We start from the raw sequence: 26638 nt of genomic DNA on the forward strand, positions 1-26638 counted from the left end.
TATTATGGTACTAGTATCAGAAATCAGCAGCTACAGCCTCTTTTCCACCCCTCATACACCCTACTGGTATGTAGGGTGACAAAAGTCTAAATTTTAGGTGTCCTACCCACAGGGTGCCCTAGTTACCGAAAATTCACAGTGATTCAGAAAACTCTTCTGGTAGAAGAGGTACCTCAATGATTAGATCTTGTCCTCTAGGAGAAAATGAAATAGCTAGGCCCAAAGCTGTCATTTCCACAGATGGTATCATATTTAATCCCCACAACATTACAGCTAATTATATCAATTATAGCATCAGAAGGGGAGTGAATTTCAGAGAAGTTCGATAACTTGAATCAGCCAAACATCTTTAAATGGTGAAGTTGGACTTTGTTTCCTTTTTGCCCAATTCCAGCACCGATCTGCTCACAGTATCATATGATAAATACAGACAAAAAGGATATGAGAACATTGACAAAGGTAACAAACTGATAAAATGCAAATCATATTTGTTAAGGGAAATGTGTAAGTTCCGTAAACCTAATAGGAGGACTCAAATCCAAGATGTTATTGATAAGCTGTGTCAGCAAGCCAAGGGCTCTTTATAAATTGTGCTTCTGGAACAGCCCATTCTTTTTCTCCTTTCTGAATAGATGAATTCCTAACTCCACGTTTCCCCTCACCCTTCTATATCGAGTGACAAGTGCCACCTGCTGGCCAAGCAATGAAGCATTTTCATCGTCTCTCGTGATTGTTTAGCTACTAATTGGCCTATCATCTAGATAATTGTTATTCTGTTTTTCAGTAAGCCTAGACAATAACTTTAAAACCATAAGGTAGAGTTACAGAGTCAAGTCCTCTGCATGTGAGGATTTTCCAGTCCTCAATTTTTCCCCTTTCTCAGTTTTAACTCACAATTTACAGTCTCTTCTACCTTCTATTGTACGACAGGACAACTATGTCATAATCAAACACACGGAATATAGTTTTAGGTCCATTTCATTCAGGGATTTTTGGTATCACTTCAAATCCACTTAATGTCTTCAAATCATTATAAGGCAGATGATAACTTGATTCCCTGAATGAAGCCTGCTCTATATTTACCCATTTGTACATAAGTATAGTTCATGGGTAGTATATTTATATAATCAATATGTTTGTGCAAATGTGCTGTATTGCTTATGTATTCTCTAGGTCTTTCTGGGTTAATCTTTTCTGATTAATGTTTATTTCTCATCTGGAGCCATAGTTCAGGCTCTCTCTAATCTGACACTACTCCTTTTTTGGCCTGAGTTTCTTCCCTTCTGCAGCATTCTCCCACTGAGCTGCCCCATGTTCCTTATCTGCTTTCTCCACTTCCACACTGCTGAGTGCCTTCGTTCCTGCCATTTTTTCTGAAATGACCTCTGCCCCTTCCCTAGTCCTTCAAGATCCCAAACTAATGTCATTGCTGTGTGAAGTTTTTTCTCATTTCCCTACCTGTAAAAATATCTCCTTCCTTCCAGCCCCCTTTGCCCTTGATGTTTGTCTTTCTCAAGAGCATGTTTCACTTTCTACCTGGTATTATAGTTAGTTGTATACCTGATCGGTCTCCTATATTCGACTATAAGATTTTTGAAAGAAGAGACCATTCTTATTCATTGCGTTTCCAACAACACCTAGGCCTGGCCATTTTACGGAGTAGGTGTTCACCAAACAACGAGTGAAGAATTGAAGGAACAATTTGATTTGTTCCTTCACAAATAGGTAAAAGGATTCTTCACAAATAGGTAGAAAGATAATAGATATTTTTCATTGGATTGGTTGAAGTTATGTAGGTTAGACTTAAAATCTTCTGCATATATTCTTGGAGACCATAATGTTCTTACACTTGGTGAAAATAAAGTGTTGCATTTGAGTGGGAGTATAGAGACTATATTTGGATTTCATTTGTCACATTCATAGTTTTTGCGTCAAATGAATAGCCTTTGTAAAATTCCATGCCTGTTGGAAAGGAACTCTAGCAGTAGCATTCTGTTCTTTTGCGGTGCTCATGTGGACACACAAACTGAAACCGTATAGTCTGGCAATTCCCACATTGGCTGTTTTAGCGGTAAATGTGAGGCAAAGAAGGCTTGCTGAACTTGTAGCCGTGTTTTTCAAATTGAAATGGCATGTCTGAGCACAACTTTATAATGAAGAATGTGGATGCATTTTCCCATTTAGAATTTAATCGTTTTAATGTGTCATTATTGTGTAGGATGCTGAGATTTCAAATCTGTATAACTATGGAGACAGATGCCTTAGAAAATATATTTATTCATTGAGTAATTTTCAGCCTCCTTACATAAACTGCCATGATCTAAAATTTATGACACCTAAAGACTCTTGTCTAACAAGAGGCTAATATACTCCCTGTGATTGAAATGTTTTACTTTATTACTCTTGCTACAAAGATCCCATTTTTCTATGGTGATGCATTGCCTTTCCAAAAAGGATAATGCATGATATACTCACCCTGGTTGGCCCTGTGTTTACAGCATAGCAGACGAGATGTTATTGCTCATGAGGAACTAATGTAGGAGTTCCTTGAGAGCAGGTATCATGTGTTCATCTTCTCATGTACCTCTCACCATCACATCTGGCTCATTGTTGGGCACAGTAGACGTTGAACTGCAGCTGTTCAACTCCTTAGCTTGATTTACTTGTCCAAATTCTTTTCTTTTTTTTATAGAATTATAATTGACATACAGTGTTATAGTAGTTTCAGGTGTATAACATACTGATTCAATATTTTTTATGTGACAAAATGATCACCACAATGTTTAGCTACCATCTGCTACCACAAAGGGTTATTACAATATTATTGACTGTATCCCTTATGCTGTACACTACATCCTCTTGACTTATTTATTTTATAACTGGAATTTTGTATCTCTTAATCACTTTCACCTATGTTGCCCATTTCCTCATCCCCTTCCCCTCTGGCAGCCACCAGTTTGTGTCTATGAATCTGTTTCTGTTTTGCTTTGTCCATTTTTTTTTATGCTCCACATATGAGTGAGATCTTGTGGTATTTGTCTTTCTCTGTCTGACTTATTTCACTTAGCATAATACCCTCTAGATATATCCATGTTGTCACGGATGGCAAGAGTTCATTCTATTTTTATGGTGGACTAGTATTCCATTGTATGTATATATGCTACATCTTCTTCATCCATTCATCTGTCCACGGGCATTTAAGTTGTTTCCATATCTTGGCTATTGTAAATAGTGCTGCAGTGAACATAGGGATACATATACTTTTTGAATTAGTGTTTTTGTTTTCTTCGGATAAATATCCAGAAATGGAATTGCTGGATCGTATGATAGTTCTGTTTTTAGTTTTCTGGGGAACATCCATACTGTTTTCCATAGTGGCTGCACCAAGACATTTCTGCCAGTGGTGCACAGGGGTTCCCTTTTTTCCACATCCTCACCAACACTTGTTATTTTTTGTCTTTTTGACGATAGCCATTCTGACAGGTGTGAGGTGTCATCTAATCTCATTGTGGTTTTGGTTTGCATTTCCCTGATGATTAGTGATGTTGAGCATCTTTTCATGTGTTGATCAGCCATCTCTATGTCTTCTTTGAGAAAATGTCTATTTAGGTTCCCTGCCCATTTTTAATTGGGTTGTTTGGGGTTTTTTTGATACTGAGGTTATGTAAGTTCTTTATATATTTTGGATATCAACCCCTTGTCAGATTTGCAAATATCTTCTCCCATTCAGTAGGTTGCCTTTCCTTTTGTTGATGGTTTCCTATGCTGTGCAAAAGCTTTTTAGTATGATGTAGTCCCAGTTGTTTATTTTTCCTTTTGTTGCCCTGTCTGAGGAGACAGATCCAAAAAAATATTGCTAAGCCTGATGTCAAAAAGTTTACTGCATATGTTTTCTTCTAGGAGTTTGTTCTTTTTGCGGTACGCGGGCCTCTCACTGTTGTGGCCTCTCCCGTTGCGGGGCACAGGCTCCAGACATGCAGGCTCAGCGGCCATGGCTCACGGGCCCAGCCACTCTGCAGCATGTGGGATCCTGCCGGACCGGGGCACGAACCCGTGTCCCCTGCATCGACAGGTGGACTCTCAACCACTGTGCCACCAGGGAAGCCTCTTCTAGGAGTTTTATGGTTTCAGGTCTTACATTTGAGTCTTTAACCCATTTTGAGTTTATTTTTGTATATGGTATGAGAAAATGGTCCGTCAAATTATTTTCTTATTCATCGTTTCTTGAGGAGCTGATGTCACACTACCTGACAGAACAGCACTGTAGTTTACTAAACAAACCAGGATAGTACCTGTGATAGGAGCATCAGAACAGCCTGGCTTCAGGGAACAGTGTGGTGTGGGGAGTCTATGACAGTCCCAGCTCCTGGCTTCATAAGTCACCCTGTTTTGTCCTGGAGGTTGGGACCAAGGAATGCCATCCATTGTTGTCTGCTCCTGGGTTTCACATAAGTGACCAAACGTTGTTGCTGAGGGACAGTAGGAACTCCAGAGGGAGCTCATCCTTCCTCTGAGAAGGACAGAAGTAGCTTTGACAGTGGCTGGCAGTCTTGCCGCATTACTTCCCTCTCTGCATGTCAATCAGCCATTCTTAGTCACATCTGCAGAGACACAGAGAGAAGGAGAGGTTTAGGTGTGTTGCCTGAATGATTTTCACTGCAGAGAATACTAATTTGGGTTTCACTGCAAATACACCTATTTGATCAGTGCCCATAAGCACCTGAACTCTATCCACAACCAGTTTTTGATGAGTGCACGTACTAATCAGGAACAGTCAGAGGCTGCCTCGTATCCCAGATGCACCTCAGGGCCTGTTTCCTGACTCTTCTCAGAGTGAGGTTCAGGTGTTTGGCTTCCTTGCAGAGCAGGCTACTCTCTGGTTCCCTCTGAAGGAACCCTGTGTGTCTGAGCCTGTACCTCTGAGCACCAGCCCTCCTGAGCCCTCCCCTCTGAGCTTGAATACTGTTTCTCATCTGTTAGACCTAATCTCACTTCTTACTCAGGACCCAACTTTACATTTTGAATTCAGTTTAAGGAAATGTACCTCATGATTTTTCTGATTTTGAACTCAAACTCCATAGCTTGTGCCCCTCAATTTAACCTTGTTAAGTCTTTGTCTCCTGATCATATTCTTTTTTTTTTTCCTGATCATATTCTTGATCTGAATCTGTATCATTCTTCTGTCCTAACTCCTGTAGGCTTAAGCAGAATTTAAACTTAATCTCACTTGAGTTACATTTTCCACCTTGTCCCTTACCAGTATATGATTTAACCTCCCACTCCTCCAGTCAATCTTGCTTGGCTGGGCCCAGCCTTCTAACAAAGGGCATGGGGTCTCTTGACACACTGGGGGGTTCTAATCCAATCCAAGAGAAATAACTGAAGTTTGTCCATGACTTTTGCTTTGCAGTGGTCTAGAATCATCCTTCCTCTACTCTGAGAATCCTCAAGAAGGTCTTCTAGCTGAGACCACTAGTAGTAATACCTGGCATTTGAAAATAACTAAGTATTATTTGAAATACTTCTGAACAAGGGCAGATCTAGTTTTTTGGAGTCTGAGGTTTATACATTTTGGGGGATCCCCTTCAAAAAAGAAGGTGCAAAGTTATAAACACGAAGTGAGACACAGGGCCCTGTGTAAGGGAGGGGTCCTGAAGCTCACACTTCATTTGCTTCATGATTTATCTGCCACGTGGTTCTGTATATACTGTACCGTTTGATCACAGCAGGTTTTTTGTAGTAAAAGATAATTGCATAGTTTTTGTATGTCCAATTCCCTTCTCCTCTCCAGTTTCTTCCCTAAGATTTCCATAGTTATGTATATTTTGGTGAATTCTAAAACTACCCTGAATGATTACTCTAAATGTACATATTACATACATGTGGAAACTTAAATGAGAAGGTTGAATGGAAGGATTAAATGATAAGAGCACTTACAATGTGCCCCCCTTAGAGGTGCTTTATTTATTTATTTAAAGTTATTTATTTATTTATTTGTGGCTGCATTGGGTCTTTGTTGCTGTGCTTGGGCTTTCTCTGGTTGCGGCGAGCAGGGGCTACTCTTCGTTGCGGTGCGCAGGCTTCTCATTGCGGTGGCTTCTCTTGTTGGTGGAGCATGGGCTCTAGGTGTGCGGGCTTCAGTAGTTGTGGCACACGAGCTCAGTAGCTGTGGCTCGCAGGCTCTAGAGCTCAGGCTCAGTAGTTGTGGTGCACGGGCTTAGTTGCTCCACGGTATGTGGGATCTTCCCGGACCAGGACTCGAACCTGTGTTCCCTGCATTGGCAGGTGGATTCTTAACCACTGAGTTATCAGGGAACTATGACGTGCTTTAAATATAACAACTCATTGAATCCTTATGATTGTTGTGAGTCCTGTTTTGTCCACGAGGAAACCGAGACACAGAGAAGTAACTTGCCAAGTGTGGGGTTAGGAATCTGCAGAACTGTGATTTCAACTGACACAGTCAAGCTCCAGACCCCTCATTCTATTACTAGACTGTGTTGCCTCTCTGGCTGAGGTCACAGAAACAAGGTAGGAATAGAGCTAGATCAAAAATATGAGATTGAAGGCCTTCCCTGGAGGTCCAGTGGTTGAGACTCCGTGCTTCCACGGCATGGGGCACAGGTTCGATTCCTGGTCAGGGAACTAAGATCCCACATGCCACACAGCATGGCCAAAAAAAATTAAAAATGAGATTAATTCTCAGTTCAAAGCTGTTTGAACTACTCTGCTCTCCTGCTTTCAGTTTGGATTGATAGCTCTTCAGTGTGGGAGAAATTGGGTAATTAATAACTAATGGTAATCAGATTTTTTTACTTTTTGAGGAGCTCTGACTATATTAGGCAGAGTTGGAGGGCAGTGATCATTTTGGAAAGCTGTGCAGAGGGAGGGATGCTTAGGGGCTCCTTGAAGAAGGAGGCTGTGGAAGCAGAATATGGCGGATAGTACACTGGCCTGCTGTCAGAATACCTAACTTCAGGTCCTGGCTCTGCTGTTTATAAGCTGAGTGACCTCAGGTCTGTCTGATGTCACTAGTCCTTGATCCTAGTATACCCCTCCCCCTCCAGCTCAGTAAAAGGGGATTAGACTAGATATTTATGAAGACACATCCAATTTTAGAGCCTATGCGTATTAGTTGCCCATCTTCATTTACAGGCTAAGTTTAAAATATCTATATATATTAATTTTATTCTGAATGCAAACATGAGGTTTCTGGAGCAGAGCAGATCATTATTTAATTATAGCAAATAATCGTGCTGATTCCCTTTTGCCCTAATTTGTACCCCTGGGGCAACGGATGAGATGAGGCAGATCGTATGCTATCCTACATATACTGGAGTTTGTACCACTAGCATGGAACTCTGAAAGAAATGAATCTGGATATTTATATAGGAGAGGGACGGCCATCTCCCTAGCCCTACACTACCCCCTGACAGACAAGCACACTTCTTTGCTCTTTGAGAAGGATTCTGGGTTCTTACTCTTACCCTTTGGAATATAAATAAATATTTTGGGGGCAAGATAAGACTAGCTTCTTCGGCTATGTCTCCATGGCCCCAGATCTCATTCCTTCCTTAAAATGTAAACACATACCTCCAGGGAGGTAAATTTCTTCAGATGCTCTCTCACTAATAATTAGTCATAAATTAAATTCCAAGATTTGTTCTTCTAGGCTAGGTCTCAAGTTTTGGTAAAATTTGATCAGAAAGCCTTCACGGTGCAGAAACATAAAAATATTTTCTCTACAGTCCCACGAAGCATGGATATAAAATTAAAAGCGAGAATCCCCTGCCTTCCAGGGCTGTGAGTCTATGATGATTGGGCCATCTGTGTAAGAATGTCACATGTTTGTAAAAATGCAGGTTCCCGAGATCTATAGCAGACTGACTGAACAAGAATCTGTGGGACAGAAGCCTTAGAATCTGCATTTCTGCACAGCTCCCCACACGATGCTTATGCACCGCAGACTTTCTCTTCTTTATTCCTGAGTTAAGCTTCCTTCAGGTTTTCTGCTGCCAGAGATACTTCATATTATGCAGCTTTTGCTATTGAATCTGTGATTTTCAGGACTTTCCAAACATGTAAGGAAATGTAACAGTCTTGCCGGGAGAGTTTATGAGTGTCATATAAAAATAAATACTGATATTAGAAAGGTTTCTAGGGTGATGATGATTCTTTGAAATCTGAAAAGGTGATGGTGATGATAAAGATGATACCACTAGTAAACAACTACTCATTAAGTAACTGAGACAGAATTTGAACTGGATTAGCTATGTTACATGGATTTCTGTTTTGCAAAGAAATACAAAGATGTGCCAACATTATTGATATTTTTCTATTCAAAATGTAGTTGAGACATTTTCTTTTTGAATATTGTATTTATTTATTTATTTGGCTACACCGGGTCTTAGTTGCGGCATGTGGGATCTAGTTCCCTGACCAGGGAATGGACCTGGGCCCCCTGCATTGGGAATGTGGAGTCTTAGCCACTGGGCCACCAGGGAAGTCCCTAGTTGAGACATTTTTGCTGTGTTTTTCTATGATGTCTGAAGTTCTTTTGTAGAAACACAACTCTGAAATGAATATAAAAAGAGGAAAACTAATGGAATTAAAAAAATTTTTTTTATTACTCACAACTCTAGTGATGAGATTAGTAGTTCAGGTCAAAACTCATTACAGTAAAATTTTATAGCCAAAAGTAATTATCTTTAAGCTAGCACCAAAATTATACAAACCCAAATGATTTAAGTGTATCATACATTGTTACTAGGCTAGGCTCAATCCATTTAGCTATATTAGGAACAAGACACTGGCATTTAATATAAAGCATCTCAAAGATGTGATAACATCTGACAGGTAGTAGAGAAGTTCAGTCACATTATGAGTGCAGAATAGACTTGTGGCAGTGTTTCAACAGTGGAAGAGATGAGCAGTAGACCCTGGGAGCATCTGTTAATCACCAACGTTTTATTGAGTACCTATAAAGTGCTAAACGTTGTGATAGGTACTACAGATAAAAACTGACTTTGAGAGTTTACAGTCTGTTGAGAGAGATACCCGTATTACCATAACTATAAGACAGTGTGATACATACCATGATAAATATAGGTAGAAAGGGATATAGGAGGCTTCTGCTATAAATATGGCTATATAGATGTAGCATCTTCCTGTTTTTTTCCTGGGAGTCTTCTAAGAGCAACAAGAAAACAGAAAACAAAAATGCAACTCCAATTTCAGTCAAGCTAGGAAACATATACCAAAATACTGCAGTGCTGCCAAAAGCAGTCAAGATAATGCAGGAGCTCCACAGGAGGAAAGGAAGAGGAATGGAAAGACGAGCACAGCAATAGCACCTCTAAAGAATTAACACAAATACACTTACTGAAGAAGGGTTCATCTGGAGATGGAAAAGCTATAGCCTTTATCTACAATAGCTGGGAGGCAACAGGAACCTTACTGAACCTGCTTTGGTTCACAGAAGTAGAAGATGTGGAATGCATATGAAAGTACTCCAAAAAGCCATATTTGCAGAAGCAGTGATTTTTGGATAAAGATTAGAAGAAAAGAGGTTTTGCTTGTGGAAAAAAAAACTTGCCTAAACTCTTATCCTCTACCTACCCTTCCTATAGAAAATTCTGGGAAAGAGCTAGTCCTGGAAAACCTAACTCTTATAATGATGTATTTAAGAAACAAACTAGTAGCATAGCTAAATATCTACAAAAAAAAGAAAATCCCGTAAAATATGAATATGGCACCATATAAATATATAACATATAAATATCATAAACAAAAAGGAAACAAAATCCAGTAAGATATAAATGACAAAAAAGGAGGAACTACATCCGTTGCTGATAAAAAAAAAAACAAAACTCTTAGCAAATCAGGAACAGAAGAAAACTCCCTCAGTGTGATAAAGGACATCTACAAAAACCTTACAGCAAAAATTGTACTTACTAGTGAAAGACTACAATCTCTCCCCTGAGATCAGGAATTAGACAAGGAGGTTTGCTGTCATCACTCCAATTCAGCATTTACAGGAGGTTCTAGAAGTACAAGAAAGACAGAAAAGAAAAGGCATTCTGACTGCAAAGGAAGAGGTAAAACTGGTTCTTTTCAGATGTGATAGTCTATGTAGAAAATTGAATGGAATCTGTTTAAAAGTTACTGGAATTGATAAAATGAGCTTAGCAAAGTTGCAGGGTTCAAAATCAGTATATAAAAATCAACTATTTTGACTTACTAGCATCAGACAATTGTAATTGAAATTTTAAAATATAATACCATTTCCAATAGCATTAAAATACATGAAGTACTTCAGGAAAAATTTGACAAAAGATGAGTAAGACCTGCACTGAAAACTACAAAACACTGATGAAAAAATTAAATAAAGCAAATAAATAGAGAGATAACCTATGTTCATGAGTTTGAAGACCCAATATTGTTAACATGTCAGTTCTCTCTAATAGGTCTATAGATTTAACCCAATGTTAATCAAAATCCAAGCTAGTTGTTTGTGGTTTTTTTTTTTTTTTGTAGAAATTGTAAAATGTATAAAATTCATATGGAGTGCAGAGGATTTAAAATAACTTTGAAAAAGAACAAAGTTGGTGGGGTTGACACCATCTAATTTCAAGGCATTATAAACCTATGGTAATCAAGACAATTTGGTATTGGTGTTAAAAGAGACAAATAGAGCCATGGGACATAATAAAGAGTACAGAAATAGACTCATACATTTGTGGTCAATTGTTTTTCAACAACGGGACCAATACATTTCATTGGGAGAAAGAAATAATCTTTTTCAACAAATGATACCAAAACACTTGGATAGTCATATATACCTCAAAATAATGAACCTTGACTCTTACCTCAAACCAAATAAAAATTATGGGAAATGCAGCATAGGCCAAATGTAAAACCTAAAACTATAAACCTTCTAGAAGAATGCGTGGGAAAAAATTTCAGTGGCCTAGGATTTGGCAAAGATTTCTTAAATATGATACCAAAAGCATGGGCTATAAAAGAAAGTTTAACAAATTTGACTCCATCAAAATTTAAAAACTTTGCTCTTCAAAGGACACATCAAAAAATCAAGCCACAGACGGGGAGAAAACATTTACAAAACTCTATCTGATCTGGACTGATATCTAGAATGTATAAAGAACTTTAAAAACTCAATAATAAGACACACAACACATTTAAAAAACAGGCAGTTTTGAGACTCTAAACAGAGGACTCAGCTGACACACTGTACTTGGGCTTCTGCCCTGTAGAACTGGTACTATCAGTTCTTCCTGTTGTCCCTCCAACCTGAGGGCTCTAAGAGCTTCCTGCTTTTGCTAACATCTAGGGTACCTTCCATCTGCTGGTAGTCTTCTTAGCCTCTTCCATGTCTTCTGTTACCAATCACTGTAGTAAATTCCTTCTGTTCTAAAAGAGTGGGAAGAACATTTGAACAGACATTTCACTAAGGGAGATATACAGACAGCAAATAAACACATGAATGTAAGCATACATCTACACAAAAACTTATACCTTGTATGCTCATAGTAGTTTTTTTTATTTTTTAAATAATTTTTTAACATCTTATTAGAGTATAATTGCTTTACAATGGTGTGTCAGTTTCTGCTTTATAACAAAGTGAATCAGTTATACATATACATATGTCCCCATATCCCCTCCATCTTGCGTCTCCCTCCCACCCTCCCTATCCCACCCCTCTAGGTGGTCACAAAGCACCGAGCTGATCATCCTATGCTATGTGGCTGCTTCCCACCAGCTATCTATTTGACATTTGGCAATGTATATATGTCAGTGCTACTCTCTCACTTTGTTCCCAGCTTACACTTCCCCCTCCCTGTGTCCTCAAGTCCATTCTCTATGTCTGCATCTTTATTCCTGTCCTGCCCCTAGGTTCATCAGAACCATTTTTTTTTTGTTTTAGATTCCATATATATATGTGTTAGCATATGGTATTTGCTTCTCTCTTTCTGACTTACTTCACTCTGTATGACAGACTCTAGGTCCATTCACCTCACTACAAATAACTCGGTTTCATTTCTTTTTACGACTAATATTCCATTGTATATATGTGCCACATCTACTTTATCCATTCATCTGTTGATGGACATTTAGGTTGCTTCCATGTCCTGGCTATTGTAAATAGAGCTGCAATGAACATTTTGGTACATGACTCTTTTTGAATTATGGTTTTCTCAGGGTATATGCCCAGTAGTGGGATTGCTGGGTCGTATGGTAGTTCTATTTGTAGTTTTTAAGGAACCTCCATACTGTTCTCTATAGTGGCTGTATCAATTTACATTCCCACCAACAGTGCGAGAGGGTTCCCTTTTCTCCACACCCTCTCCAGCATTTATTGTTTCTAGATTTTTTGATGATGGCCATTCTGACCGGTGTGAGGTAATACCTCATTGTAGTTTTGATTTGCATTTCTCTAATGATTAATGATGTTGAGCATTCTTTCATGTGTTTGTTGGCAATCTGTGTATCTTCTTTGGAGAAATGTCTATTTAGGTCTTCTGCCCAGTTTTGGATTGGGCTGTTTGTTTTTTTGATGTTGAGCTGCATGAGTTGCTTTTAAATTTTAGAGATTAATCCTTTGTCAGTTGCTTCATTTGCAAATATTTTCTCCCATTCTGAGGGTTGTCTTTTGGTCTTGTTTATGGTTTTCTTTGCTGTGCAAAAGCTTTGAAGTTTCATTATTTGTTTATTTTTGTTTTTATTTCCATTTCTCCTCCTCCATTTCTCGAGGAGGTGGGTCAAAAGGGGTCTTGCTGTGATTTATGTCATAGAGTGTACAGCCTATGTTTTCCTCTAAGAGTTTGATGGTGTCTGGCCTTACATTTAGGTCTTTAATCCATTTTGAGTTTATTTTTGTGTATGGTGTTAGGGAGTGTTCTAATTTCATTCTTTTACATGTAGCTGTCCAGTTTTCCCAGTGCCACTTATTGAAGAGGCTGTCTTTTCTCCACTGTATATTCTTGCCTTTACCAAAGATAAGGTGACCATATGTGTGTGGGTTTATCTCTGAGTTTTCTATCCTGTTCCATTGATCTATATTTCTGTTTTTGTGCCAGTACCATACTGTCTTGATTCATAGTAGTTTTGTTTGTAATAGCCAAACACTGGAAGTCACCCAAGTGACTATCAATAGGTGAAAGGACAAATTGTGGTATGTCCGTTCAGTGGAATAGAACTCAGCAATAAAAAGGAATGAACTATTGATCCACAAAGCAATATGGATTAATTTCAAAATAATTCTTCCTAGTGAAAGAAACCAGATGAAAAAGATTTATGATTCCACTTAAGATAAAATTCTAGACAATGCAGATGATCTATGCTGAGAGAAAGCAGATCAGTGGTTGCCCATGGATGGGATGGGGGTAGGAAGAGGTGTAGGGAGGGGTCAGAGGGAGGGAGCTCAAGGAAACCTTTGGGCATAGTTAAGTATAGCAAACACTGTATGATATACATGAAACTTATCATGAGAGTAGATCCTAGGAGTTCTTATTACAAGGAAAAACTTTTTTCTTTTTCTATTGTATCTATATGAGATGATGGATGATAACTAAACTTATTGTGGTAATCATTTCACAATATATGTAAGCCAAGCCATTACCTTAAACTTAATGATGTATGACAGTTATATCTCAAAACTAACTGGAGGTGGGGAAGGAATACAATGCAGCTGTAAAAAGGGAATGAAGAGGCTTTTTAAGTACTAATAGAGAAAGATCTGTAGGATATATCCTTAAGTAAAAAAGAAAGATGCAGACTGTGTGTATAATGTACTACCATTTTTCCCCACCTCGGAAAAGCAGGGAAACCTTATGTATATACGCTTGTATTATAGATGACGTATAAGCAAATCTCTGGAAAAATAAACAAGAAATAAGTAGCAGTGGTTACTTGTTAGTGGAATATGAACTGGACAAATAGAGAATGGAGTAATAAGGAGACTTAAAAATACACTTTTAAAAATATATGTTTTTCCATGTGAATCTGTATATATAGTGAGAGATATCTATATAAACATCCAGAAAAATGTCAGGGGAGTATAGAAGTTAAAGCAATTAATTTTCCTTTGGGGAATAGGAGGAGGAATTCGGAGTGGGTAATACTTGAACTGAGACTTGAAGGATAAGTCAAATTCGACAACTGGAGAATATCAGAAAGGTCATTCCAGGCAAAGGAAATGGGTGATACAAGGGCATGGGGACATGAAAGTGAACCTGAGGAATAGTAAATGTGACTGAGCATTTAGTGTATGAGGGCAACAAGGGGTGTCAGATGGAGGGAAAAACGTTCAGAAGAAGAATTTAGAAAGTTAGTTGCAACCATGTGAAAGCCGCTTGTATGTCATGCTAGGTGCTGTTTGGCTTTATTTAACAAACTTGAATTGAATGTGGTCTGTGTGCCACACCATGTGGCAGGTGCTACCGAAATGAGACTCTGTCTTCTAAGCTAGTGGTTTCAGTCCTGACTGCGTATGAGAATCACTCAGAGAGCTTTAATAACTACCGATGCCAGGCCCCATCCCCACATAATTGAATTAGAACGTCAGGGTGTAAGGACTTGGCATCAATAGTTTTTTTTAAAAGTCTTACCAGGTGATTCTAAGCAAATGGATCCAAGTTTGAGAATTCCACCTCCCCTTCTCTTTCCCCCTCTTCTTCTCTCTTGTCTTCCTGATTTTAATGAAGTGAATAATATTGTGTAGAAAGGGGTTGTGGCACAGGTCTGGAGAAGTCTCTGAACTGGAAGCAAGAAAATGAGGAGGTTATAGAAAATAGTTCAAGCAAAAGACAATAAAGTCATTTAAACAGGGAGGTGACTTGAGGCTAATGCAAACCTGTGGACTGAGAGTGATTATTAGCCCAGGACAGCCTAGCTTGAATGTCTGGGTGTTTGGTGATGTTACTAGTCAAAAGAGGGACTGCACGAGGAAGTACAGATTGGGGTTGGGTACAGGTACACAGGTGAAATAATTCAGGTTTGGAAGGGTTGCCTTAAAGGTACCTACAACTTATAAGATGCCACCAAGGGCCATTTGGATCTCAGGACAGAGGAAAAGGCCCTATTTCAACATCTATGCAGGCCATTCACACTGGAAAAATTTTCAGCAGCTCCAACCCTTAACATCCAACCCAAACTGGAGTCAGGACTCCAGTTTGGATGTTAGGGTATTAACAAGAGCAAAGTAAATTTTCTGTCCTAGAGAGCGTGGACACTGTGCTAGATACCACGATGGCATCTGTGGCACAGCGAAAGAAAGTGGGTGCACCAAAAAGGAGGTGCAAGCAGATTTCCTAACCGGGGTCTCATTCCAAGGGGAGTGACCCTGGGTCTGGGGTGCAGGCCCACATTACTCTTTATCTTCTCTTTGAATATTTCATTAACATCTCATCATTTTAGTGTAACAATTATCACATCAAAGTATTAGCTTAGAAGGTGCTTCTTTTTCAGGAAAAACAAATGCTTTCTCTCTCTACTTATGCCTCTGAGTACAAGGCAGGAGTTGGTTGCTGAGGGTAAGGCAGCATCTCCGTTATCAGGGACACAATTAAGGCCAGTCTATCCTCAAAAGTCCCTTGAAGCTCAGGCCCAGAGCTCTGAACTATACAGAGCTGTTGCTGAAGGTCAAGATTTATTCCAGATGCTGGGACCTACAAGTGGAGACAAAAGGTCTCCAGAGAGGGGAGATGAGGGCTGTGGAGACAGTGTTTAATACAGTGGCCCCTTGTATTGCTTTTAAGACATTTGATTTATAACACTTCATTGGATTGTCTTGTACTGTCCAGTCACTACCAGTCAGACATCATTGCTCTATGTCTAAACTGAAAGGGACTCCTTAATAATGATTGGTGAGAGTATGTGATCTTGGCACTTCTTTAAGAAATGAAGAATATTGAATTATTTTAATATGTCAGTTGAAAGTTATTTTTACTTACATTTGTCTAATGATTTTTTCCATAATAGCCTCAGTTTATACCAACAATTAGGATCACTGAGTTCACTACCACCTGCCAAACTTCAGCACCTAAGGTGAGTAATTAGAGTGGGATTGAGCCATTTGTAACATTTCCCAAATGAAGGATAAGACTTATCAAGGGCTAAATGTCATCATGGTTTAATAGGTTCAGAAAGTGAAGCACTGTTACATATTTTTTCACTGTCATCATTTTTTTCTTTATTAGAGTAATACATGTTTATTAGGAAAAACTCAGAAAATAAAATATAAATAAGAAAATTTAAATCACCCATTGTTTTACTGCCTGGAGACATTGACCATTTTAAATATTTTAATGTATTTATAATTGTATCTTTTCAGTATATTCTTTCCAATATATTTCAAGATATATTTCATAGAAAAATATATATTTGTGTATTATATAAAATTATACATTTAAAATCAGAGTGAGTGTGTGTTTGTCCTTGGATATATATTTGCCTAGAAATATGTTGTATATGTAATTTCTACATTGTTTCTTGTTTCTGCTAAATGTCATATTATATTCCTCAAATGTCTGTTATTATCTAAAATTTAAAATTTTTCAAACCTTTAGAGTTATACCAATCACACACAAAAAATTATGGAAAACTCTTTATAATTTCGTTTCTTCACATTTCTTAACAGGCAAATGGTGGGATTGATAACCCCAGCCAAACTTCAGATGAATAGATTACTGACCTGTATGCACCAGGGATCCAAAAGCAAGAAAGTCTTTGTTGGGGAGGAAGTCAGGAAGTGTATTCTCAATTTGGGGTCTTTTGCATCCTCAAAATCAGAACGTTTCTTGACTCAGCTGAGCTCTGCTAAATCAAATTCTGAATGAGCCATTACAGCTGTATACATTTGCCAACGTATTTGCAACATACATTTGCCAAAATTCTAAGCTTCTGATTTTTATAATTTTTATTAGAAATAAATATCATCTAATGTCATAAGATTATAAGGGAAATGGTAATTAATTATAAATAAGCCAGCTGCCAAAAATTAAAAGCATGTTCTTTGTTATTTAAGGGAAATACAAAAATTCAGAGAATCAGGCCTTCCGGTGATGACCTGATGCAAGAGTCTCTTTCATCCTTTGAGCTTTCGGTCAACCATAGAGACTGGAAAAGTAACACAGGAGAGGCAGATTCCGGTGTAGAGTATGTTTCAGAGACTAAAATTACGAAGAAGCCTATGCAGAAGAAAGTGAAACCTCAACAGTGGAGACATCCAGCCGCCCTGCTGGAAAATGTCAAACTAGCTGAGAGATCCCAGGTGTTTTTTTTTTTTTTTCTTCTCTTATTCACAAATGTATAGTAATTCACTTTTCCAGGAATAGCATTCTGTAAGGGTTTTGCTTCATTTTCACATTTTTAAAGCACTCTAATTATAGCATACACATTGTAATCTGAGTTTCCTGGACAAGGTCCCAATTTCTTTTTTTTTTTTTCTATATTCTCTCTTTTGGAGCAAAAGTCAGGTTGCTAATATCAGCACTGAAGGGCTCCTAAAGAACACCTCTGTGGGATAAAGATTTTAATCTGTATTTAAGAGAGAAATATTTGTATAGGATAAACCTGTAATCTTGAGGATTTTGCATTCAATGCTTTATAGCAAAAATGCTTAGCCAAATTTTACATAAGTAGTTATCCCTGTAGTCAAAGTTCTGGAAAAATGAGATGTGATGTTGATAATATAACTAAGTGCTGAGCTTGATTTTAATGAATGTACCACCCTAGAATTTCCACGTATCTAAGTGAGTTTGTTTCTTTTAAAAGGAATCATTACACTTTTATTCTTACAAGGTTACACTTATTTAATTCCTTTTTGAGAATCTGCCCTCAGATTCAGTATATAACAGTAACAACACTTACAACTGAGTGGGCATTTACCCTGTGCCAGATTCAGTGTTAAATGACTACAGATATTATCTCACTACCTTTTAAAAAATCTTTTATAAGCCAAAATTTATTACCTAGTTTATCTGCCTTCTTAATCAAATTTGACTTCTAATGTCTTTTTACTCTTTCCAAAAATTAAATTCACCCTTAAAGGGTGAATATGGGGCACATGGAAAATATTCAAATGAGTTACCATAGGTTCTGAAAGCAAGAAACTAATTTGATTAGCAAATATCCACTGAGCCCTGTGTAAGATACTGTGTTAAGCATGGTGGGAGAAAAGATTTCAGACATGGTTCTTTCAGAAGGAATTATTCTGAATAATAGTTACATTACAGAAATATCTCACACATTTGTGAGATATCTTTGTAATATCTTTGGAAAATGGTATGGATTCTTGAAAATCTTTAGTGATGGAGACTCATTACCTCCTAAGGCAGCCTTTCTCATTTCATTTTTGGGTAGCTCATTCTCTTAAAATATTTGAAATCCAGTTCCCTATAATTTTGAAACTTTGGTCCTAAGTCTTTTCTTGAGACTATAGAAGAAGCTAAGCTGAATCTGTCTACAATCTTCAGAATTTTACTTCGAATTATGTATCATATTTGAATGTAAAAATTCATCTGTTCAGCAGATACTCAACTTCTGCTATGTCTAAAAAACTTCATGCTTATAGTATAAAAAGTAGTTGCTATTACTTTATAGTTATATCTCCTTTAACCCCTGATTTCCATTCATTAGCTGTGGAATTTCAAGATTTGGGATTTGTAGGCCTATTTTATGGGTGGATTGCATGCTCCAAAAACAACGTACAAGTGATCGCAAAGTTGAAGTGAGCCCAGGTGTTAGAATAACACATTTTAGACTTTAAATATGGAGATTCACATAGGTATATGTGAATATATATATGTGTATATATATATATATATATATATATATATATATATATATATATATATATATATATATATATATATAAAATCATCTATCATGTGCCATTCAGTATGCCAGCCAGCTACAGGGGATTCAACTATGAGCAAAATCACATATGGTCCCAAGCCCCCACTGAACTTATAGTCTAGTGATGGAGACAGACAATCCAATGATTATACAGACAAATGTGAAATGCTACTATGGTAATTTTTATGAAATAGTAGCATGAGTCCTTGTAATAGGAGATTTGACTCTGGGAGGACAGAGAAGTCTTCCCTGAAAAAGCAATGACATATAACTTTTAGGATCGAATTCCAGCTAAGTGGGTAAGAGGAGAGGAAGAGCATTTCCAATCAATGCAAACATCATTTGCTAATGAGGGAACATGTAATACAAAGTAACTTAAGAAGACAACTAAGCTATGGTGGGGCAGAGAGGGAAAAGGGGGCTGTGGTGTGATCAGAACCATGAAGGCCTATAGGCTTTGATAAGTGGTTTTGTATTTATCCTGAAAGCAACGGGAAACTACTGAAGGGTTTTAAGCAGGGAAGTGGTGTGATCTTATTTTCCTTTAGAAAAGATTGCTTTGGTTGAGTATGAAAGATGGATTAGTAGAGAGCAGAGTGAATGTGGGCAGAGCAGTTAAAAGGCTATTGCAATGGCCCTGTGGGGAAATAACGGTGTGGGTGAGGGTGATCCTGTGGAGTGAAGAGGAGTGGATACTTTGTTCCTTGTGTGTTTGCCTTGAGGAGGGAGCACTGACCTGTTTGTTGAGATATTGGATGTAGATGGTCAGAGAAGCTGAATTCTGTTGAGAGGCTAACTCAACCAGGCAAAGGCCTAAAAAGTCCATTGACTTAATGACTTAGTGGTAATAGGGATGATCACAGGAAGAATTCTATTGTTGTTGGACTAGAGAGAATAGAAACCAGATTAGAATGGATTGATTAGCAAGTGGAAGGTAAAGAAATGAAGACATGTTGTACATCAACTCTTGGGAAGATAAGTTTACCTCAGAAGATAGTCTATACTAAGAAAATCTGGAAGTGAAGTGGATAGATCAGAAGACTGTGAAATTTTTGATAAGAACTTGAAAAATGAATTTAGTCAGGTTTAAACTGCAATTCAAAAGGCTTTTGATTACTTGAGGATTATTTGCAGTACATTCTAATCTCCTATCCAGTTAACACAACAATAGGCATTACCACTTCCAGACAGAGGAAGTACAGGAAGTGTGATTAATTTTGATATTAGCCTAAGTAGATGGAATTAGGAAGACAGGCTAAACACTCCAACTAAATCTTATTATGTGTTCCAAAAGCTTGATAAAAATGGCTCTGGAATTAGCCAGTGTTTTACCTTATATATACCACAATTCAGCTCTCTTAATACAGGTAATTAATTAATTGTTCTTCCTAGAGAATTGTTTTATCACATACTTGAACTTCTCAGAAGATTCCACTTTTTTTATACTAATCCCCCCCCACCATTTCCTGAAGATGGGGCTTCCAATAAAAATAATGTATTTGTTTCCTACATCTGCAACTTTTAATTCCTTTGAATTTTCCCTTAGTTTCCTTGATTAATTCATTTCACTCAACAAACATTTATTAAGCATTTACTCTGGGCTGGGTGCTGTGGACTCAGAGATAAATAAAACAGGTTTTGCCCTCAAGAAGTTGAGTCTACCTCTAGCCATTCCAATCAAAGGAGACCTTTCCCTGTATCATAAGTTTTTCATTCCAGTGGTTTCTCACCTTTTCAAGTATGAAGAAACACTTTTCAATATCAAAAAGTGACTGCATTTAGGTCTTTAATCCATTTGAGTTTATCTTTGTATATGTTGTTAGAGAACGTTCTAATTTCATTCCTTTACATGTAGCCGTCCAGTTTTCCCAGCACCACTCATTGAAGAGACTGTCTTTTCTCTATTGTGTATTCTTGCCTCCTTTGTCAGTAATTGAACATAAATGCATGGGTTTATTTCTGGGTTTTCTATCCTGTTGCATTGATCTATGTGTCTGTTCTTGTGCCAGTACCATACTGTTTTGATTACTGTAGCTTTGTAGTACAGTCTGGAGTCAGGGAGCATGATTCCTCTAGCCTCTTTGTTCTTTCTCAAGATTGTTTTGGCTATTTGGAGTCTTTTGTGTTTCCATACAAATTAAAACATTTTTTGTTCCAGTTCTGTGAAAATGCCATTGGTAATTTGATAGGGATTGCATTGAATCTGTAGATTGCCTTGGGTAGTATGGTCATTTTAACAGTATTGATTCTTCCAATCCAAGAACATGATATATCTTTCCATTTGTTTGTGCCATCTTCAGTTTCTTTCATCAGTGTCTAATAGTTTCCAGAGTACAGACCTTTTGCCTGCTTAGGTATGTTTATTCCTAGGTATTTTATTCTTTTTGATGTGACGGTAAGTTGGATTGTTTCCTTAATTTCTCTTTTTGATATTTCATTGTTAGTATATAGAAATGCAGCAGATTACTGTATATTAATTTTGTATCCTGCAACTTTACCAAATTCATAGATGAGCTCTAGTCATTTTCTGGTGGTGTCTTTAGGATTTTCTCTATATAGTATCATGCCATCTGCAAACAGTGAGGTTTACTTCTTCCTTTCCAATTTGGATTCCTTTTATTTCTTTTTCTTCTCTGATTGCTGTGGCTAGGACTTTCAAAACTATGTTGAATAAAAATGGTGCGAGTGGGTACCCTTGTCTTGTTCCTGATCTAAGAGGAAATGCTTTCAGGTTTTCACGATTGAGTAGGATGTTACCTGTGGGTCTGTCATATTTGGCCTTTATTATGTTGACGTATGTTCCCTCTATGTCCACTTTTTGGAGAGTTTTTATCATAAATGGATGTTGAATTTTATCCAAAGCTTTTCCTGCATCTATTGAGATGATCATATGGTTTTTAGTTTTCAATTTGTTAATATGAGGTGTATCACGTTGATTGATTTGCAGATATTGAAAATTCTTGTATCTCTGGGATAAATACCAGTTGATCATGGTGTATGATCCCTTTAATTTATTGTTGGATTCAGTTTGCTAGTATTTTGTTGAGGATTTTTGCATCTATGTTCATCAGCAATATGGAACTGTAATTTTGTTTTGTGAGATCTTTGGTTTTTGTGTCAGAGTGATGCTGACCTCATAGAATGAGTTTGGAAGTGTTCCTTCCTCTGTAATTTTTTTTAATAGTTTCTAAAGATAGGTGTTAACTCTTCTTTAAATGTTCGATAGAATTCACCTGTGAAGCCATCTGTTCCTGGACTTTTGTTTGCTGGGAGTTTTTTAAATTACTGATTCAATTTCAGTACTGGTAATTGGTCTGTTCATATTTTCTATTTCTTCCTGGTTCAGTCTTGGGAGATTGTACCTTTCTAAGAATTTGTCCATTTTTTCTAGGTTGTTCATTTTAATGGTATATAGTTGTTCATAGTAGTCTCATAATCCTTTGTATTTCTGTGGTGTCCATTTAATTTCTCCTTTTTCATTTCAGATTTTTTTGATTTGGGCCCTCTCCCTTTTTTTCTTGATGAGTCTGGCTAAAGGTTTATCAATTTTGTTTATCTTTTCAAAGAACCAGCTTTTAGTTTCATTTATCTTTTCTATTTTTTTCTTTTAGTCTCTATTTCATTTATTTCTGCTCTGATCTTTATGATTTCTTTTCTTCTATTAAACTTGGGTTGGTTTGTTCTTCTTTCTCTACTTCCCTTAGGTGGAAAGTCAGGTTATTTGAGATTTACCTTTCCGGAGGTAAGCTTGTATTGCTATAAACTTCCCTCCTAGAGCTGCTTTTTCTGTGTCCCATAGGTTTTGGATCATTGTGTTTTTGTTTTCATTTATCTCTAGGTATTTTTTGATTTCCTCTTTGATTTCTCCAGTGATCCACTAGCCGTTTAGTAGCATATTGTTTAGCCTCCACGTGTCTCTGTTTTTTGCAGTTTTTTCCTTGTAATTGATAATAAAATAAACTCAAAATGATTAAAGACCTAAATGTAAGACCGGATACTATAAAAATCCTAGAGGAAAACATAGGCAGAACACTCTTTGACATAAATCACAGCAATATTTTTTTTGATCTGTCCCCTATAGTAATGGAAACAAAAGCAAAAATAAATAAATGGAACCTAATTAAACTTAAAAGCTTTTGCACAGCAAAGGAAACAGTAAACAAAATGAAGGGACAACCTACAGAATGGGAGAAAATATTTGCAAATGATGCAACCAACAGGGGATTAATCTCCAAAATATAAAAGCAGCTTATACAGCTCAATATCAAAAAAACAAACAACCCGGTCAAAAAACGGCAGAAGATCTAACTACTGTATACATTTCTCCACAGTAGACATACAGAAAGCCAACAGGTACATGAAAAGATGCTCAATATCACTAAACATTAGGGAAATGCAAATCAAAACCATAATGAGATATCACCTTACACCTGTCAGAATGGCTACCATCAAAAAACCCACAAATAACAAATATTGGTGAGAAAAGGGAATGCTTGTACACTGTTGGTGGGAATGTAAATTGGTGCATTCACTGTGGAAAACAGTATGGAGGTTTCTCAAAAAACTAAAAATAGAGCTACCCCATGACCCCGCAGTTCCACTCCTGGATATATATTCGAAAAAACCAAAACACTACTTTGAAAAGATACAAGCCACCCCATTGTTCATAGCAGCATTATTTACAATTGCCAAGATATGGAAGCAACCTAAGTGTCCATCAACAGATGAATGGCTAAAGATGAGGTGGTTCATATATATACAATGGAATACTACTCTGCCATAAAAAAGAATGAAATGTTGCCATTTGCAGCAACATGGATGGACTTTGAGGGCATTATGCTATGAGAAATAAGGCAGACAGAGAAAGACAAATACTGTATGATATCACTTATATGTGGAATCAAACAATACAACAAACTAGTGAGTATAACAAAAAAGAAGCAGACTCACAGATATAGAGAACAAGCTAGTGGTTATCAGTGGGGAAAGGGAAAGGGGGGCAATATAGGTGTAGGGAATTAAGAGGTACAAACCACTAATGTATAAAATAAGCTACAAGGATATATTGTACAATACTGGGAATATAGCCAATATTTTATAAAATGTATGTTGAAACTGTCAAAAAAATTTTTTAAATGACTGCAGACATCTCACATGATACTAGGCATATTCAGTGTCTACTGATTAAGAACAATATAATAGGGACTTCCCTGGTGGCACAGTGGTTAAGAATCTGCCTGCCAATGCAGGGGACATGGGTTCAAGCCCTGGTCCAGGAAGATCCCACATGCTGTGGAGCAACTAAGCCCGTGCACCACAACTACTGAGCCTGCGCTCTAGAGCCTGCGAGCCACAACTACTGAGCCTGTGTGCCACAACTACTAAAGCCCATGCGCCTAGAGCCTGTGCTCTGCAACAAGAGAAGCCACTGCAATGAGAAGCCTGCACACTGCAATGAAGAGTAGCCCCTGCTCACTGCAACTAGAGAAAGCCTGCTCACAGCAACAAAGACCCAACGCGGTCAAAAATAAATAAATAAATTAATTTATTTAAAAAATAATAAAATAAAAGAAAGCCATCATAGATATTTTGAAATGAATATATATCTTATTTCCCCCAGCGACATCGGCATAAATTTTAAGAACAACGTATATATCCATATGAGACATTATATATTCAGTATATAGACAGTAATTCATGCAGATTCTTTGCAAAATACTACAAGCCCTTTGATTCACCATTGAGCACTATAATCTACACCACACATTTCATACTTAACTTGCATTATAATATTATGTTGTTGTTGTTTTCTATTATTTAGCCTTCACATGTGAATATCTAAGTCATACTTCTTGAAGGCAAAGATCAAAAAATGAGTTTCCTCTGTTTATCCTACAGAAGTCAGCAGTTACTAGAGGCTGGAGAAGGAAAGAGTGAAGGTGGTTTAATGTGTACCACTGATTGCTACTAATCCTTGTATATTTTTTGTTAATACCTTGCTATAGGCCTCTTCCTGGGAAATGAAGAGGAAGCAGAGACAAAACCCTGTGCAGGAATGTAAGGCTCTGATTGAAGTTGAAACCAGCAACAGCAATTTGGATATAATCCAGGTGAGATAAACTTTACTGACTAAATGACACCTTGAAATTTATTCACATCCATAAAGATGAGAGGAATCCAAGAAGCATTTCACATTAGTGCCTCAAGTAATGGAAACGTTTAATTGAATAACCTAGGTTTTAGGTGAAGAAACAAGACTCAGAAAGTTTGTTGCTTGCCCAAAGCTACAGAAACTAGTAAAAATACAACTGGAACTTATACCTCCTGACCACGAGTCCATAATGCTTTTAATTTTAGTTATCAGGGTGAGAAAGCTTTAATATTATGTTAATGTGTATGTGTGTGTATATATAAAACTGAAAGTTCATCTCAAAACCTGCATGCCCAAATCCAAAGCCTCTGAACCCTTCTGTAATTCACAGTGTGGATTCTCACCAGAAAGTATAATTGTAATCTGACTTAAATTAGGCCACTGCCATAAGTCCTGCTAAGAGAAGTCTTTTCAAGAAATATGGACATACTTTCCATTTACTTCTGTAGATTGTGTATCCCTGATTCTAACTTGGTAGTCAATTTCAAAGACCTACATATCTGGACTACTGTACCCTAGACCCCAGCTGCCTTCCCTCACTGAACCAAGTGTAAAAGCCCTTAGCGTATAGGAAGAATCGACTCAAGGAATATGAGCAACACTTCATCTGTGAAGCCATGTTAAAGACACTGTCCATTATGTTATAGAGAGCCCTTTGTGTTATAATAAAAAGGTTCATTTGAATGTTTAAATTTAATATCAGGAAAAAATCAATTTCATATTTTCTTTTATCGGAATATGAATTTTATTACTCACTGTATTTCTCTTTATACCTCAGTTGCCAAGAAGCTTATAACTAAATTTCAATTGAAATAAGAATAACTATAGTTGCCATGATTGTTGTTATTTTCTGACATAATAATATAAGTGAGAGTATTCAGGAAAAGGCCTGTGTCATTATACATGTCTTAAGGTAAATTACCTCAAAATGCTATTTAGGATTGTGGATTGAGTTTCAATTATCAGTGAGGAGCATAATGTCTTCTGACTTTAGCCTAATTTATGTGTTCTTCAGCAACACAATATTGACACAAGCCACATGATATAACAGTAATGGAGGTTTTATTTTTAAAAGTTTTCATTATGGAACATTTCAGACATAGCACAGTCAACCCGAATGTGCCCATTTCCCAGCTCCAACAATTATCAACTCATGGCTGGTCTTGTTTCATCTGTATCCTCCCCCTCCCTTGCCACCCTCATTACTCCCAACCATCATATCATTTCATCCATCATTATAATTGGTTTAAGAAGGTATCTGAAGTGATGTTGAAAAGCTCTAGGAGTGAGTGATTTGTGAATGAGAATTTATTGACAGTTAAATCCAGGATGTGAAGAAAGTGAGCACCAACATGTTTCCAAAAGGAAAAGGGTCAAACTTTAATCAGAGGCCAGAAGACTACAACTGGTGTTGTCAATAACTCAACCTCTTTACCCCTTTGAAGCCAAATGTGATATAACTGTACCTGTGAATATTACTAGTCACGACCTGCTTTGCAGAATCTTCAAAGTCTTTGTGTGTTTTTCATGTAGCCATTGCTTTGTCACCTCCCTAAGCTTTGCATGCAGCTTTTAGCAAGTGCTTTTTCACAAATTAGGTATGACATTTAT

General features: G+C 37.4%; 1 protein-coding gene across 1 annotated transcript in view; it reads left to right on the forward strand.

The window, feature by feature from the left end:
* MORC1 (MORC family CW-type zinc finger 1) overlaps positions 1–26638 on the forward strand; it is a 184931-nt gene that overhangs the window by 100933 nt on the left and 57360 nt on the right. Inside the window, 4 exon segments of the mRNA XM_065875870.1 lie at positions 16000–16065; positions 17045–17292; positions 17486–17537; positions 24882–24986. Of these exon segments, the coding sequence (XP_065731942.1) occupies positions 16000–16065; positions 17045–17292; positions 17486–17537; positions 24882–24986 (471 nt within the window).

The sequence above is a fragment of the Phocoena phocoena genome, chromosome 4, assembly GCF_963924675.1.
Source record: "Phocoena phocoena chromosome 4, mPhoPho1.1, whole genome shotgun sequence".
Classification (NCBI taxonomy): Eukaryota; Metazoa; Chordata; class Mammalia; order Artiodactyla; family Phocoenidae; genus Phocoena; species Phocoena phocoena.